The sequence below is a fragment of the Mercenaria mercenaria genome, chromosome 9 (assembly GCF_021730395.1).
Source record: "Mercenaria mercenaria strain notata chromosome 9, MADL_Memer_1, whole genome shotgun sequence".
NCBI lineage: Eukaryota > Metazoa > Mollusca > Bivalvia > Venerida > Veneridae > Mercenaria > Mercenaria mercenaria.
In genome coordinates, this window is record NC_069369.1 from 22,658,473 (window position 1) to 22,675,242 (window position 16,770).

Here is a 16,770-nt window from a genome sequence, read left to right on the forward strand (position 1 = left end):
ATTATAACCCTAAAAACATTTTTAAATATTACCCCCACTACCACCTACCAAATAAATGGTTGTGGGGAACCAGTCAAAAAGTATTTACTTAAGATCAGACATGCATATGTACCATGTTACCATGTTGTAACCTGACTGGAAATAAAAGTATTTGTAAAAGTATTTGTTGCTGTTGTATCGTGAAGACCTCAATATAATTTCAGTAGAAACATCTAACGTAGACTTGACTCAAAAAAGGATAAAATGTTTCCGAAATTTGTTGCAGCATTTGTCATATTTGTGACAACTTTTCGTTATAGTATTTCTGAACCACACTGTTCTAAATTCCACTACGAAGAGAAGCTCTTAGAAAAAATGATAAGACTTGAAATTTCTGTGGAAGCTATGAAAAAGGAAATTGAAGAGTCTCGGAACCAAGTAACGACAACTCTTGGTAATCTGCAGACAGAAAGAAGCACATGGAAGGAAACATTACTGACCATGAAAGACGCAAGCATTACAGCATTAGACACTGCTATTCAAGAGACAAAAACACAAGTTCAAGAGGAACTAAACGTACTAGCGACTGAGAAAGAAAGACGGAATAAAGAACTACAGGGTTTGTTCCATTTTTCCAATCAACTTTTATTTACGTCTATAGAAAATGTGCTTGGCGTATTATGAAAATGACATCAAGACCTTAAGGTTCTATCATTTTATAAAAGTTGTAAAGGTAATTGATTTAAAAAATGTACAGTTTACTTCGAGGAGGGCCGAGCACTGTTTTAATATTTGTTACGTCTGCGTATTTGATCTAAAAGAAGCAGCTTAATTGGTGCGGTGCATATTTGTTAATTATGTGAATTTTTGAGATAAAGGAAAAGGAAAAAAAGAGTAATTCATACAGGTAAAACGTATGTGCCATACAAGGCCTGATTTGAAAAAAGGTCATCGAAATAAGCTATTAGATCATCTAAAATGTAACGATTTGACGCGGTAAAATGATAAATGTAAGTATTCTGAATGTTGAATATTGTGCTTAGAATTAAGTTTTATCAATGAAATTGCACTAACATAAAACTGCATGTTCAATTAGGATATTACAAAAAAGTTTAAAATCCAAATATGTCCGTTACAGTTATCTTTTTGGAATATCATATTTTTCAAGTTGTGCACAACGTTCTTTCGGACATCCAAACATTTTGGCCCATTTTACTTTCGGTAAAGTTTGCGATGGCTTATGGTTTGGAGTACTTGCACTTTATTTTCATGGATGCGATGGAATAATTCATATTGTGTTATAATTACCATTTAAGATAACACTAAATGCATATTTAATCGTCTACGCCTAGCAATGGAGTGATTAAATGTGTTTTGTTGCATTATCGCTGATCGTCGTGTGCGTTATCTTGTGTGTATATTCTGTTTAGCTATGGGAATGTTGTTCAGTAAAAGAAATGTAAAGAAATAAAATGAAATAATAACTATCAACATAGTAATCTGGGCCGATTTCATCCCTTTAACACGGTCCGTATCTTTTGAAGGTCAACAGTGACATTAAACAATATCGTAAGATTTAAACCTAACAAAGTTGCAAAATGTTTATTTCTTAGCCTAATTGGAAGCAAATGTTCCTTGAGCAGTAGTAATTTACAAATGATTGTAATTTTGTTCTTACAGTATAATATGATGTTTTCAATTTAATAACACTCTACAAATATTTATTAATTTTATTCATACACTAAACTGCTGTTTTCAGTGTAGTAACACTTTACAAATATATGTATATATAAATTTTATTTTTACATTCAAAATATTGTTTTCATTACAATAACACTATACAAATTTGTATAAATTTCATTCTTACATTAAAATGCTGTTTCCAATATAACACTTAACAAATATTTATAAATTTTGTTTCTACAGAGAGTGTGAAAATACCAGAGGTCGTTTTATTCTCTGCTAGACGTCCAAAATCTGACACACCAACAAGCGGACAAACAGTGATTTTCACAGAGATCACCTTAAATAAAGGCGACGCTTACAACAAAGAGAATGGTGTATTTACCGCTCCTTATACTGGCGTTTATACATTTAATGTACAATTCTGTGTGCGGCCTGGACATTATTTTGCTTTTGTCTTTATGGCCAATGACAAGCCGTTTAAGATATCACAAATAAATAAAAGCAGTACTAGTAAATTTTCCTGCCACAGCTTTGATGCCATGACAATTGTTAATAAGAATGAGAATGTGAAAATCAAGATTATATACAGTTCTAGTTCAGGAAGCACATTGAGTGAGAACGATAGTAGTTACTGGAACACATTTTCTGGTAGTTTTATTCAAGCGATTTAGAAGAAAATTGATTTATTAGCAACAACAAGGACATTAATACAGTCATTTAACAGTACATGTATTGTATTGTCCATATGTTTTACAAAGAATACGCAAATTATATTTGAAATATTGTTCCTGGCATTTTTAATTGATTAAATATATTTTTGCAATTATCATATTTAGTAAGAAGTATCAAAATGATTACACATTCTGTTACAAATTCAAACTTTTCAGTAGTAAAACTTGGGGTTTATCCTTGGAATCACTTCTAAAACTATTTTCTGGTACGATTTACCGTCAGTATGAACTGTCAGGTTGGTTTCCTTATAACCTCAAAGACAAAGCTAGATATTAACTTTTACCCTGCTATATTTCTAAAATGGACTGCTCCATCATTCAAGTTGGGCAGCACCACTTATTATTCAAAGGAGTGTTCACTGAAAGTTTACTGTCTGAATGTCGTACATTGTAGACCATGATAAGCCTGCACAAAGGCAAAATTACTTACCTCACAATACCATTCTTTATAATGTGACTGCCATGTAATTCCCCTTTTCAGTAATTGTTTGCTTCAATACATGTCAATGGTTTCAGTACTTATTTAAGCTACTCGCCCACAGATTATGTGAAATCTTTCAACATATTCGTTTCCATTAAATTTGACTTAGAATGTATATATGGCTCTGTAAAATGATAATGTGAGAAAAATAAAAGTTACTTATTGGTAAAAATGCAAGAAGAATGTAAATTTCTGCATTAGTTCAAAAGCGTTGCAACGGTTTATTATCTTCTGAACAGTAGTTTTGTTTACTTATAAAAATATATTGCAAAATAATCATGTCAATATGTTTATACCACTATTCACTTTTAAAGATCTCAATTATTATAAAGTTTTGAAAGAAATTATTTTTCGCCTAAAATGTGTGGGTTAGCCGCTTTAATATGTGTATTATCAAATCCATTTGTTTTCATTACTCCCCTTTATGTCTATAATTGTATTACTGAAATTAAAGCTTTCTTAGTCATGTAATTATGTATAATATCATCATTGATATTTATATGTGCTTACTGTTTTTAACATAAAATTTAAAGTCTTATGGAACTTTAACTCTTCACGCTTGCATCATGAAATCATTGACATTGTGTACATTTTTAAAGAAGTAGATGACTTCATGACTGTAAGAATAGTGATAGATGCACATTCTATGCCAATTAAAAACTACTTTAAGAACTTATTGTGCTTTGTCGTATTCATTACCGAGTTTAGCAAGTTCTATTAAGGTCGTGTTATGAAGTTATGTATACAGTAAAGCCTGTATAAGGCAGAAACATGATCTGGCTGCTAAAGGCAGATATCTGCATGAGATAAATTTGAAATTAAAACAAAGAGTTAATTTGGGAAGTTGGCTTACTTGCTGCTTAAAGCAAGTGGCTATTTAATACAGGTGACGGCTAAGGCAGGTTCAACTAAACCGTCTTTTTTGTTAGTTTAATAATATTTTAAAACTTGAAATAAACATATACATTACATTTGTTCTTAGACTTTAATTAAACTGGAAACACAACAACCTGCAAACTATTTATTCCTCTATCACCCTGCCTTGTAGTCCTCAAGCGGTCCCTATCTTTTTTCCTTTGTCAAAAAAGAACCGCCAGTGTATTACAAAAAGGATAAAAAGAATGCCGCATGTATCTAAACAGACACAGGAATTTGCCCCTGTAGAAGCTTCTTTACAGACGATCTGCAGTACTACCTTCGACTCACACCTTCTAAACAAGAACAAAAAGGTGTTCTCACTCTAGGGTATACAGTAGTAAATAAATTTGTTATTTGTTCTATATACAATTAGCAATCTTCTGAGAGCTGTAACACATGGCCAGGCCCATTCAAAACAAGAATACTAGCCTTATGTTCTTAAATGACCTATAAAGCCACAAAAGAACACCAAGAAAAGTAGGGGTCATGTATCTTCTAAGAGAGATTTTTTGTCTGACAGGTCAACAATATGGAATATCTTCCAAACTGACAGCTAAAATGTGGATATGAACACATGTGTAATTAGATTTGTTTACATTTCTTTAAAAGCAAAAAATAAATCCTTGAAATGCTACCAAAATGTCAAGTATAGGTCCACAACGAAATAGGAAACAGGACCTGGCTTACATAAAACATGTAAATGTCATTTTAAATGGGGAAAAATGGAGGATTATTTCTTTCCGCCATTATCCGAATAGCCCCGAAGTGCTGCTTGATTACCTATTTAGTACTATTGTACCTTTAGGAATTTGGCTAAACTAAGGCTGGTGACGAAAATCGACGTTAGACAAAATGATACCGTTGTATTCTGGAAGAAGAGGGTTGGAAAGAGGAAATATATTTGGCGTATCCAGTTCTTACAAAAATGTCAAGTACATGGATGCTTGTGTGGCAGTCGGCCAAACCTGTTTGTAACAGGTGCTGCTTGAAACTGTTTTAAGCCTCCTGAGGTAAATAAAAATATTAATAACTAACAAGACGTTGAAAATACAAAAGCAACGTAATAGTTCCGGTTTTGTTTCTATCATCTGCAGTGAAACGTCAAAGATATTTCGTAAAATAACGTTTTTATGCCCCCGAAGGGAGGTATATTTGTTTTCAACTGTCCATCCGTTCGTTCGTTCGTTCGTCACAATGTTAACTTTTTGCATGAAGGCACTTTACTCGCGAACCAATGCACCCAGGACCTTCAAACTTCACATGCTGATAGTACTTATTGAGAACATGACCCCTACTGACCTTGGGGTCACCAGGTCAAAGGTCAAGGTCACAGGGCCAATGTTAACTCGTTCGTTAGTTCGTTCGTCACAACGTTAACTTTTTGCATGAAGGCACTTTACTCGCGAACCACTGCATCCAGGACCTTCAAACTTCACCTGCTGATAGTACTTATTGAGTACACGAACCCTACTGACATTGGGGTTTCCAGGTCAAAGGTCAAGATCACAGGGGCCAATGTTAACTTTTTGCATGAAGGCACTTTACTCGCGAACCAATGCACCCAGGGCTTCAAACATCACATGCTGATAGTACTTATTGAGTACACGACCCCTACTGAAATTGGGGTCACCAGGTCAAAGGTCAAGGACACAGTGGCAATGTTAACTTTTTACATGAAGGCACTTTACTCGCGAACCACTGCACCCAGGACCTTCAAACTTCACATGCTGATAGTACTTATTGAGTACACGACCCCTATTGACTTTGGAGTCACCAGGTCAACGGTCAAGGTCACCAGGTCAAAGGTCAAGGCGCTGCGGGGGCATTTGTCACAATTAGTGACAGCTCTTGTTTTAATCGAGAAAGATATCACAAGGAAAAAAGAGGAATCGAGGTATTTGATTTTTATCAGGTAATGTGATAATTACTGCATCAAACTACATCATTAATGTAATTGCTTATACGTCATTTAAAGCATGAGAGTCATCTTACACCCTGCTGTGTCCAGCACCGAGAAATAACCGGAAACCCCTATCCGGCATGCAAGAAAGTGCGAGAGTCGCTAGGAGTGTATGATTATGATTAGTCTATCAATGATACAAGGGATGTCTTTGGGTCAACTATTCTTCTTAATTCTTGATTAAAGTAAAAACATTTTCTCGGTGAATCTGGCCAAAACCAACAAGAATATCAAGAACATTACATTGATAAATCAAGATTTATATATTTGTTTAAATAAAATAAGACTTTTCTAAGCGCGGCTATCAATTGTTTTCTACGGAAGAGCACAATTGTTTTCTACGGAAGAGCATTAGTGCAAGGTGCGTTTTATTTATTAACTCGAAATTTCGAGATAGTTAACTAAGTCGAAATCTCGGGTTACTAACTCTAACTCGTACAATGGCCTTTGGGTTTAAAATGGTTCTTCTGTCAGTTATTTGAGATTTCTTGGACTTGCAGAAGTGAAACTGTAAATAAAATCCTTAGAGGTTTCAGTGGCCGATTGGTTCAGGTTGCTGCTGTGGACTTGAAATGTCATTTTTGGTGTAGAATTATTTCATATGAGGAAGCATCTTGTTGGCTTATGGAAGATTAGCAGTTCTACCATGTGCCTGTCCATGTCTGGAATTATGCACGATGGGACACCTGGGGTTTTCCTCAACCATGAAAAACTGAAAAGTCACCAATAACCTATAAATGTGTGGGTATAATGTTCAATTCAACCAAAAAAAAACACCATAGATAAATTATTTGATATTCTGTGCTCAGCAGATGACTTCCGCTGTCATGAGGCAAAAGGCCAAGTTCACCATATACTTAGTAACTGGGTTACCTCAGATAGGCTAGATCATACTGTGAAGTCATATTCCCACAAACTAAGTTTGAGGTGGGGGTATATAGCAGTGAGCTTGTCGTTCGGTCTGTGGTTGGGTGGGTCGGTCCGTTCTAACCCAAAATTTTGAGTTGAGTAACCCGAAATTTCGAGTCAGTAAGTCGAAATTTTGAGATAGTAACACGAAATTTCGAGTTCGTAAGTCGAAATTTCGGGATAGTAAGTCGAAATTTCGAGTTAATAAAATGAAACGCACCTGGCACTAATGCTCTTCCGTAGTTTTCAATCCTGAATCTTAGTCAAAATCTTACTGACTTCTGTCAGCAACTGTTCTTGTCACTCTCGCTGGAAGGTTGTGTGAACTTTTGTTCCGCGTACATTGCTTGTGAAACATGTCCTAAGCATTCTGGCGCCAATTTTCTCCGCGAATATGATCTTAGCTTTCTGACGCCAGTTTATCTCCGCGAATCTGTTCTCTCCTTAAGAACAGCTCGCCAAAAATGTAGACTTACCATACATTACACGTCTTTATGGCGCCCCACCGAACATTTCCCTGCCAAACGTCGCTCCGATGAACGTCGCCCCGCCAAATGCCGTCCTGCTAAATGTCTTAAAGGGGTCCCGCCAAACGTCACCCAGTTGAATGTTGCCCTGCCGAATGTCTTCCCGTCAAACGTCGCCAACTTACCGTCGCCCTGCTGAACATTGCCCTGTCGAATGTCAACCCGCCAAACGTCGCACTGCATAACGTCGCCTCGCAAACGTCGCCCCGAAGTTCGGCGGACCGAAATTTTTCTTGGTCGACGTTCGGTTGGATGACGTTTGGCAGGGCGACGTTAAGAAATGCGACGTTCGATGGGGTACAGTAACCACTTATCTCGAATTGCCACTGCATCAGAACGACGTAACGAAATGGCACAAATCAGTCACAATACATCAGTATAACAACATTCATGTCGCGTTAGACCTTCTTTGGATGGAAGCACAAAAATCTAGGGTAGATGCAACTATCTTGTTTTATCTCAAAAACACCCCTAGTCATATGCAGCACCTTCAGCTCCAAATAAGTCATTTTCACAAAAATCAAATATAAATAACTACTGTAGCTTTCAATTTAAGATGTCTAACGGTAGACGCCAGAATGAAAACACGAAAACTCGACAAATAAGATGTTTGTCGAGCTTTCGTGTCGGCAGGGCGAAAATACGAAAACATGAAAAACTCGACAAATAAGGTATTTCTCGTGTATCCGTGTTTTCGTTACGGCGGGGCAAAAACATGAAAACTCGACAAATAAGTTATTTGTCGTGTTTTCGTGTCGGCGGGGTGAAGTCACGACAACAGGACAGCACGACAAATAAAGGGCGCCAACACGACATATTCATACCCGCCAACACGAACACTCGACAAATAAATATGTCGTGTCGGCGCCCTCTTAACTTTGTGTTTTTTATGTAAAATGTGTCAGCCACCAATTATATTTGTTAAAGTGTTATTTAGTTTCTTTCTAGTAGGGCATGATAAGGCAGAAACTCTCAAAACTATTCTATTTGGTGAATTAAACACTATTACTTTGGTATCCAACGAAAGGTTTAGAAAAAAAAACATTCATGCTATAACTTGAAACTCACTTTTGTTTGATATTCAAAAGGACACTATTCTTTAATATGTGGAATGCATTTTCAATGTCTCTTCGTTTTAAAGAAATGATAGAAATAATGGTGTCTACTCAAACGTACGAGCTGTATAATTATAGGTCTCATCCTACCTACCCAGAGAATCATTGTATAAAGATTAGACTCTGTAACCAACGTGTACGTGTTTTATTTCAGATGTCCATTTTGAATACAGGGGTCGTCTGTATTTCATCTGTTGATACTTCAGGTATTTAAATAACAATCAGGCGATTTAAGTAGCACCTGTTTTGACAGTTATACCTCATAATTATGTATGGTTTCTATATGTAAATAATGATTTGGGCTAATTTGCATTATAAAAATGTTTTACAAAACCTATATGTATTTCAAGTCTAATTCCTTTTTGTATGAAGGGAGATATGTTTGGTACTCCGTCATTTTTTAATCAACCGCGGTCTAGTAAAGTAATCCTAAAGTTTCATGTTTGCATTACGATCTTCATTATTTTCATGAATCACGCTGTCCTATAAAATTGCGATTTTTACACGTTATTAATGAAGTTTGAACAAGTTGTAACAATTATCTGTTAGATCACTGTGTAAGATTCTATTGTACCCTATCAACATGGTTATTTAATCACTGTATTTTAGATAACACGATGACATTGCTTCATATTTGAAGGTGATAAAACTAACAGACAAAAATGCAGTTGTATCTAATATGTACACTCAAGGACTTTAACAACGTCTGATCTATATATGGCAATTCTTTCAGTCTTTCAACTTGAATGAAAATATCTTTATATTCACTCTTATTATAATTCATATAAATCGTATCCAAGATGGTGGTACTTGAAACGTGACAGTTTTCACATGTGCCAGCAGAGCACATGTTGTAATTCATGTCATATAAAATTCACAGCGTACATTTATCAAATGAAATGTTGTTACTACGACTTCAAGAACAAGATTTTTCTCCTGTAATATTGTTTTGCCAAGACATATAGAAAAAATAAGCAATGTTCATGGCGGCTATATTTTTTAACATATCAACATAGTGTTATTATTTAACAAATTTCACCCATTTAACGACTGTGTTCAATAATTTGTTCTGAAATCGAGCAAACATGTAGACAACTTCAGCAATGGTTATTACAGTGTCTAATTCTTCAAAAATAGGGTCATCTGACAACCTCTTTTCTCGACAAAAATCTTCAGTTTCGTTATCAAAGGTCATATTGATCTCGTCTGCCAGAATTTCAAAGTAATCATAGAAGTCATCCGCTGTTATATTGTTATCTTTTCCACCTTTCATTTTTGAAAAGTATTTCCAAACCTCACGAAATTTCTTTGATTTCAAACTTTCAATTTCTTTCATTTTATTCGCCTTAAATTACAATCTTTCAGTTCTAATGCATTTTTTGTAAACTTGATTTTTAGACATTAGAATTAACTTCCATTTTCATTACTGTGTATTTGGATATAGCACTTTAAAGCTTCCATAAAATCCATTTTTTTTATCTTGCCATGATTTACCAATCATTCCGATTTGATAATGCAGACTATCTGTTAAATTTATAAATGCTAGCGTGTAAGCCCCCTGAGCGTATTTCTTGTAGGAATAGCGTTTTTGCAGTCGACAAATTCTACTTTATTCACTGCCGATCCATTGATATTGTCAAAAGAATCAAATACAAAATTGAAATTGTGGTAAGTTTTCGGCCCGTTTTTCTGGATTCCATTTTATCTAATATTCGTGACGGTCTGTTCAATATAAGGCCTTTCAGGGGTATTCGCCGAGACACAAAATTGTAAAATCTTGTTATCCGAAAACATGTTAAAGTCGGACAGTTAAAACATGTTAAAGCCGGACGGTTAAAGCATGATAAAGTCGGACAGTTGAAACGTTTTAATTCATTCAAGGTCACATTGTTTGTTTGCAAACAAAAATGATTATCGTTGTATTCACAATATGTGTAAGATTCTGTGTTTGGAAAACGACCGTTGCAAATACGAATTCCGATGATTTACAAAGGACATCTCTTTTAGTTTATTTCACGGTTCATGAAACAAAACATATTTTTATTAACCAAACAATATTAAGAGTATGTACTATAAAGCAGAAAACTTATGTGTTTTTTTTTAAACGTCCGCGGCTTCGCGGCAGTAATATATAGATGTTGTAGTTTATAGTGGTGTAGTTTAAATGCCTTTTTAGCCTATCACATAGTTTATTTCATTCTTTCATAGGCAAACTAGTGATTCTGAACATTCCTGACAGTGCCTTTAGGGAAATATGGGATAATGGCGTAGGTACTAAAATAGTTCAATACCGCTTACAAAGTCGAAACAAATATAACGGATTTTTAAACAAAACAAAAATATGTGAAGAAAACAGCGTTACGGTATTAATAGTTGACGTTACAAGCGAACTGTGCAGTAAAGACATTAGCTAACAAACAAAAACGCGACCAAAGGTTGCTAAGTGTAAAAAGGGGGAGTTTTTACTGTCAGTGTGATAGCGTAACCTGTGTACTGCATATCAAATCTTCACAGGAAACAAGTGTTTGAAGTTTCAATACATTCCAAGAAATGGTTACTCAAATAGCAGCTTACATACAAAAGTTTATTCAAACATTCCTAAACCCATTACGGGGCATAACTTTTTGAAAAAGCATGTCTTGAAACTTGTGCACTGCTTGTTATACTATCACAATGCGTGAAGTTTCAATCCATTTCCGTAAGTTGTTACTGATAAAGTACTAACAAACAAAAACTTAATCAATCGGGAAAAGCGTACAGTAGCTATAATCAATTTTCTTGGCCCAGCTCTTTTGTACTAAATAAAAGATATTATATTTCCATACATGACTTCTTCTGAAATATTTACATCATATGATTTGTCTACGTTAGTTCTCACAATGAGACGCCAATTTTTTAAGAAATCTTTACCAATATACGACAATAAAATGCCACATGTTATTATATTATTGTGTGTAAAATTTCAAATAATTTGATTTACTAAAAACAAATATAAAGTTAAATACATGCGGAGCAGAGTTCGCAGTTTTGTTCAGTACATATTACGAAAATCTTTCAATGTTTAGATGAGGCGTTTTTAAAGTCCTTAAGTGTACTTGATTAAACTTATTGAACAAATAAGAACTCAAGCGATGACCTTTTAGACCTTGATAATTAAAATTGATTCAAAATCTAATATTTTATCTTCAAAGTTGTCGAGACCCTGTACAGGTTTGACATTCTTTTGCTACATGACAGACCAGTAGTCACCAGACAGTCGATAGTCAGACTCAAATGCCTACTTTCGTTTCATTAACCAAATGAGAAGTAGAATCATATTAATTTATTTAACCCTTATCATGCTGGACAAGATTGATTCTGCCTTTACGACCAGTGTAGATCACGACCAGCCTACACATCCGTGCAGTCTGATCATAATCTGCAGTTAACAGTTAATGATGCTGTCCAGTTTGAAAGATGGACAAGTTCATAATAGAAGTTTAGCAGGGTAAGGGTTTAACACTTATCAAATGGGTTACTAGAACAATAGTCAAAACAATGTTCTATGTAGGATTAAGGGGAATATCGCCCGATGCTACTTAAAGCAAGATTTCCAACAAGTATATACAACGTTAGCAATTGTATAATCTTTTGTTTGTATCCACAGAAAGTGTACGTGTTTTTTACTTGTTTAATATGGGCTTGCAGTCAGTAAATCAGTTGGTTAAACAGTCATCAAATTATTTGTCATGCAAAAGAGCTTATTTGTGCTAATTTTGATAATTCTAGGTAGCAGATCATAATGAATATGTGTCGTAAAGACACAATTTCATTTCAAAATCCTGACGTACACTTGAATAAAAGGCAGTGGGTTCATATATCCAGTGTCTCAGTATTAAGTTTTTCTCGGACATTTGTATGAAGGCGGAGAACGAATGACTTCAGACAAAATGGATATGGAGAACATGCACCTTGCTTGTCGGTCGTAAAACACCTCTCAATAGCAATTTTTGTGATCTCTATATTGTGCTATTAGTCAGGCATTCATGAAATGGTAAAGCAGTTATTATAACCCTAAAAACTATTTTTTTTATAATATTACCCCCTCTACCACCTACCAAATATATGGCCGTGGGAACCAGTTAAAAGTTTTTACTTAGATCAGACATGCATGTGTATCGTGAAGACCTCCACACAATTTTAGTAGAAACATCTAACTTAGACTTGAATCAAAAAGGATAAAATGTTTCCGAAATTTGTTGCAGCATTTGTCACATTTGTGACAATTTTTCGTTATAGTATTTCTGAACCGCACTGTTCTAAATTCCACTACGAAGAGAAGCTCTTAGAAAAAATGATAAGACTTGAAATCTCGGTGGAAGCTATGAAAAGGGAAATTGAAGAGTCTCGGAACCAAGTAACGACAACTCTTGGTAATCTACAGACAGAAAGAAGCACATGGAAGGAAACACTACTGACCATGAAAGACGCAAGCATTACAGCATCAGACAATGCCATTCAAGAGACCAAAACACAAGTTCAAGAGGAACTAAACGTACTAGCGGCTGAGAAAGAAAGATGGAATAAAGAACTAAAGGGTTTGTTCCATTTACCCAATCAACTTGTATTTACGTCTAGAGAAAATGTGCTTGACATGTAATGAATATGACACCAAGACCTAACGTTTTATCATTTTATTAAAAGTTGTAACGGTAATAATTGATTTTAAAAATGTTAACTCTATTTCGAGGAGGGCCGAGCAGTAATTTAATTTTTTATTCTTACAGAAAATGCTGTTTTCAATATAACAACACGTAACAAATATTTATAAATTTTGTTCCTACAGAAAACGTGAAAATGCCAGAGGTCGTTTTATTCTCTGCTAGACGCCCCAAACATAACACACCAACAAACGGACAAACAATGATTTTCACAGAGATTATTTTAAATAAAGGCGGCGCTTACAACAAAGAAGATGGTGTATTTACCGCTCCTTATACTGGCGTTTATACCTTTACTGTACAATTTTGTGTGCATGGTGGAAGGTATATGGATTTTTCCTTCGTGGCCAATGACAAGCCGTTTAAGATATCACGTATAAATAGGGGCGGTATTAGTTCTTGTTCCTGCCAAAGCTTTGATGCCATGACCATTGTAAATAAGAATGAGAATGTGAAAATCAAGATTATATCTAGGTCTAGTTCGGGAACCACACTAGAAGAGAGCGATAATCATTACTGGAACACATTTTCTGGTCGTTTTATTCAGGCGATTTAGAAGAAAACTACATTAATAGCACATGTATAAATTTCGTCTAAAAAGGAAAAGCTGATTTACAAAGAATGCGTAATTTATATTTGAAATTTGTTTCCGCTATTTTCAATTGATTAAAGATATTTTTGAAATTATCATGTTTAGTAAGATGTATCAACATGATGATACATTATGTTACAAATTCAAACGTTTCAAATATCTTAGTAAGTTAATAATATTTGGGGTCTATCCTTGGTATCACTTCTAAAACTATTTTCTGATACGATATACCGTCAGTATGAACTGTCAGGTTGGTTTCCTTATACTGTTTTCTTTAAAGAAGTATGGAAACTGCTCCTCAAAGACATAGCTAGATATTTACCTTTACCCGGCTATATTTCTAAAATGGACTGCTGCATCATTCACTTATCATTCAAAGGAGTGCTCACTGAAAATTTATTGACTGAAAGGCGAACAGTGCAGACCATGATCAGTCTGCACAACTAATCTTGGCCTGCACTGGTTGCAAAAGAAAAAATACTTACTTCTCTTTAAACGCTCACAATACCATTCTTTATAATGTGACTGCAATGTAATTTCTCTTTTCAGTAATTGTTTTCTCCAATATCCGTCAATGGTTAGAGTACTTATTAAAGCTACTCGCCCACAGATTGGGTGATTTTTTAACATGTTCATTTCCACTAAGTTTGGCTTAGAATGTATATATGACTCTGAAAAATGATAATGTCTGTGAAAATAAAAGTTACATATTGGTAAAACTGCAAGAAGAATGTAAATATTCTGCATTAGTTCAAAAGCGTTGCAACGGCACACTATATTTGGTTAAGAATATCTTGCTAAAAATGTATGCCAATGCGTTTATAGCACTAGTCATTTTCAGAGTACTCACTTAATATGAATTTTTGAGAGAAATTATGTTCGCATAGCCCCTTTAATATAGTGGAATGTATGATTAAATCCGTTTGTTTTGATTATCCCCCTTTATGGCTCTAATTGTATAATTTCGAGAGCAGTATTGAAATTAAAGCTTTCTTAATCATGTAATTATGTATGATTTGTATTTGGAAGCTGTGCCTGCTGTTTTTAACATAAAATTTAAACCGTCATGTAACTTTAACTGTTCATGCTTGCAACTTGAACTCATTGACATTGTGTACATTTTTAAAAAAAGAGATGAACATATGACTCTAAGAACAGAGGTAGATGCAGAGTATTGGCCAATTAAAAACTACTTTAAGAATTGTTTGTACGTTTTGCCATACTCATTATCGAGAAAGCAAATTCAGCTTGGCAAGTTAATTAACCCTTTGCAAAAGTAAGCCAGACTCAATATTAAAATAAACATTTTGGTCTTCTATTTATATCGAAATTTAAAATTTAAGCTATATTTCATGCATTGTTTATGTAAATAAGATGTCATACAAATAAGACTATTAAGGTCGCTGTATAAAATAAAAAAGGGGAAAACCACAGGTTGCTCAACACGACATAAACGAAAATGTTGCAGGCTCGGTTTGATTGAGCCTGTTTATGGAAGGTAGTGGAACTGCAAGCTACCGTCCACGCTCTCTAGCCCCGGGTTGAGCAGAACTCAACATTTACACATGTTATAAGTACCAGAATGTAATTTAGAGAAATCCGCAGATGTTTTCATACGGCGGTGCGCATGGAACTTCCAATGATGCACAGAGTGAAAAGCGGCGTATGGTTCCCAGATAAAGTAATGGATGTGCCCTAAACGAGAAAACAATGGGTGACGGCTAAGGCCGGTTCAACTTTACTTTTTTTTTGTTAAATAATACTTTAACATAAGAATTACCATATATATTACATTTGTTCTTAGACGTTAATTAAACTGGAAACACAACAACCTTCCAACTATTTACTCCTCCACCACCCTGCATCGATAAAGTATTCTGGTAGTTCTTAACCAGTCCCTATTCTTTTTCCTTTGTCAAAAAGAAACCGTCGGGGAGTTAACGTACGTATATCACAAAAAGGATAATAAATGCCGCAGGTATCTAAACAGACACAGGGGTTTGCCCCCTATAGAAGCTACTTCACAGTCGATCTACAGTACTACCTCCGACTCACGCCTTCTATATTGCCGTCAGGGCCAATGACACAAAGATTGCTAGACGTTTTTCTTTAGGACACTCTAAGAATTTGGCTATACCATGGCACTTTCAGAGTACTCATATAATATGAATTGCCAAACGTCGTCCCGTCAAATGTCGTTACGACGCCACGTCAAACATCCCCCGATGAATGTCGCCCTCTTAATGTCAACCTGCGTAACATTGCCCCGATGAATGTCGCCCTCTTAACATCAATCTGCGTAACATTGCCCCGTCGAATGTCAACCTGCCAAACGTCGCCTCACGAACGTCGCCCCAACATTCGGCGTCGACGTTCGTAGGAATGACATTTTGCCGGGATGAAGTTTGTCAGGGCGACTTTCAGAAATGCAACGTTCGCCGGGGCACAATAACCACTTGTGTCGATGTGCCACTGCATCAGAACGGCGTAACGAAATGGCACAAATCAGTCTCAATACATCATTTGGCGTTAGACCTTGTTTGGCTGGTATCAGAAAAACACAACTAGGGTTGATGCAGTTATCCCTTTTTCATCTCAAAATCAACCCTCGTCATATGTAGCACCGTCAGCTCCAAATTAGTAATTGTTTACAAAAATAAAATATTAATAACTACGGTAGCTTTCAATTTAAGGAACAAACTGAGAATTAAAACGATACATTATATAAATGTATGAATCATATAGATTTCATACGAATATATGCATTAAATTGTGTTTAAAATACGCGTGAATATCAACCAATTTCTTTTATATCAAAATGAATGTTTTTCAAACCGGAATTCATTTCTTGTATTAAAATTTTTGTTTTCTCTTTTTTTCCTACATCATTTATTTACTTAATATTACATAATAATTATGTATGGTATGATTCTCAGAAAGAACGAACCGCTCGAGCGCATGTGCATATGTAATGTCAAGATACGGACTTGGTCAAATGTGGGGAAATAATGCGTCGGGCAGCGTGAAAGCTCAGTCGGTAGAGCACGCGCTCTATCAGAGAAGGGTCTGGGCCGATCCCAGGACTTACTGCACATTTTTCGCGCTCTGTGACATTTGACACCTAACATGGCATGCTTGCTTGGTCAACCTTAGAGGCTTGCAACGTTATTAG

At 35.4% G+C, this 16,770-nt stretch overlaps 2 protein-coding genes across 2 annotated transcripts; both read left to right on the top strand.

The window, feature by feature from the left end:
- Window positions 1–354: 354 nt before the first annotated feature.
- Window positions 355–2,336, top strand: LOC128559232 (uncharacterized). The gene is made up of 2 exons (XM_053550455.1): window positions 355–598; window positions 1,906–2,336. The coding sequence occupies exons 1-2, from the start codon at window positions 355–357 to the stop codon at window positions 2,334–2,336; spliced, it is 675 nt and encodes a 224-aa protein (XP_053406430.1).
- Window positions 2,337–12,639: 10,303 nt separating this feature from the next.
- LOC123546035 (uncharacterized) lies at window positions 12,640–13,562 on the top strand. Its single transcript, XM_053550456.1, has 2 exons — window positions 12,640–12,883; window positions 13,132–13,562. The coding sequence occupies exons 1-2, from the start codon at window positions 12,640–12,642 to the stop codon at window positions 13,560–13,562; spliced, it is 675 nt and encodes a 224-aa protein (XP_053406431.1).
- The last annotated feature ends 3,208 nt before the right edge of the window (window positions 13,563–16,770 follow it).

Coding starts and splice junctions, on each gene's coding strand:
- LOC128559232 (XM_053550455.1), top strand. CDS start 355: ATGATAAGACTTGAAATTTCTGTGGAAGCTATGAAAAAGGAAATTGAA. Junction 599..1,905: donor ACGGAATAAAGAACTACAGG/GTTTGTTCCATT, acceptor TTGTTTCTACAG/AGAGTGTGAAAATACCAGAG.
- LOC123546035 (XM_053550456.1), top strand. CDS start 12,640: ATGATAAGACTTGAAATCTCGGTGGAAGCTATGAAAAGGGAAATTGAA. Junction 12,884..13,131: donor ATGGAATAAAGAACTAAAGG/GTTTGTTCCATT, acceptor TTGTTCCTACAG/AAAACGTGAAAATGCCAGAG.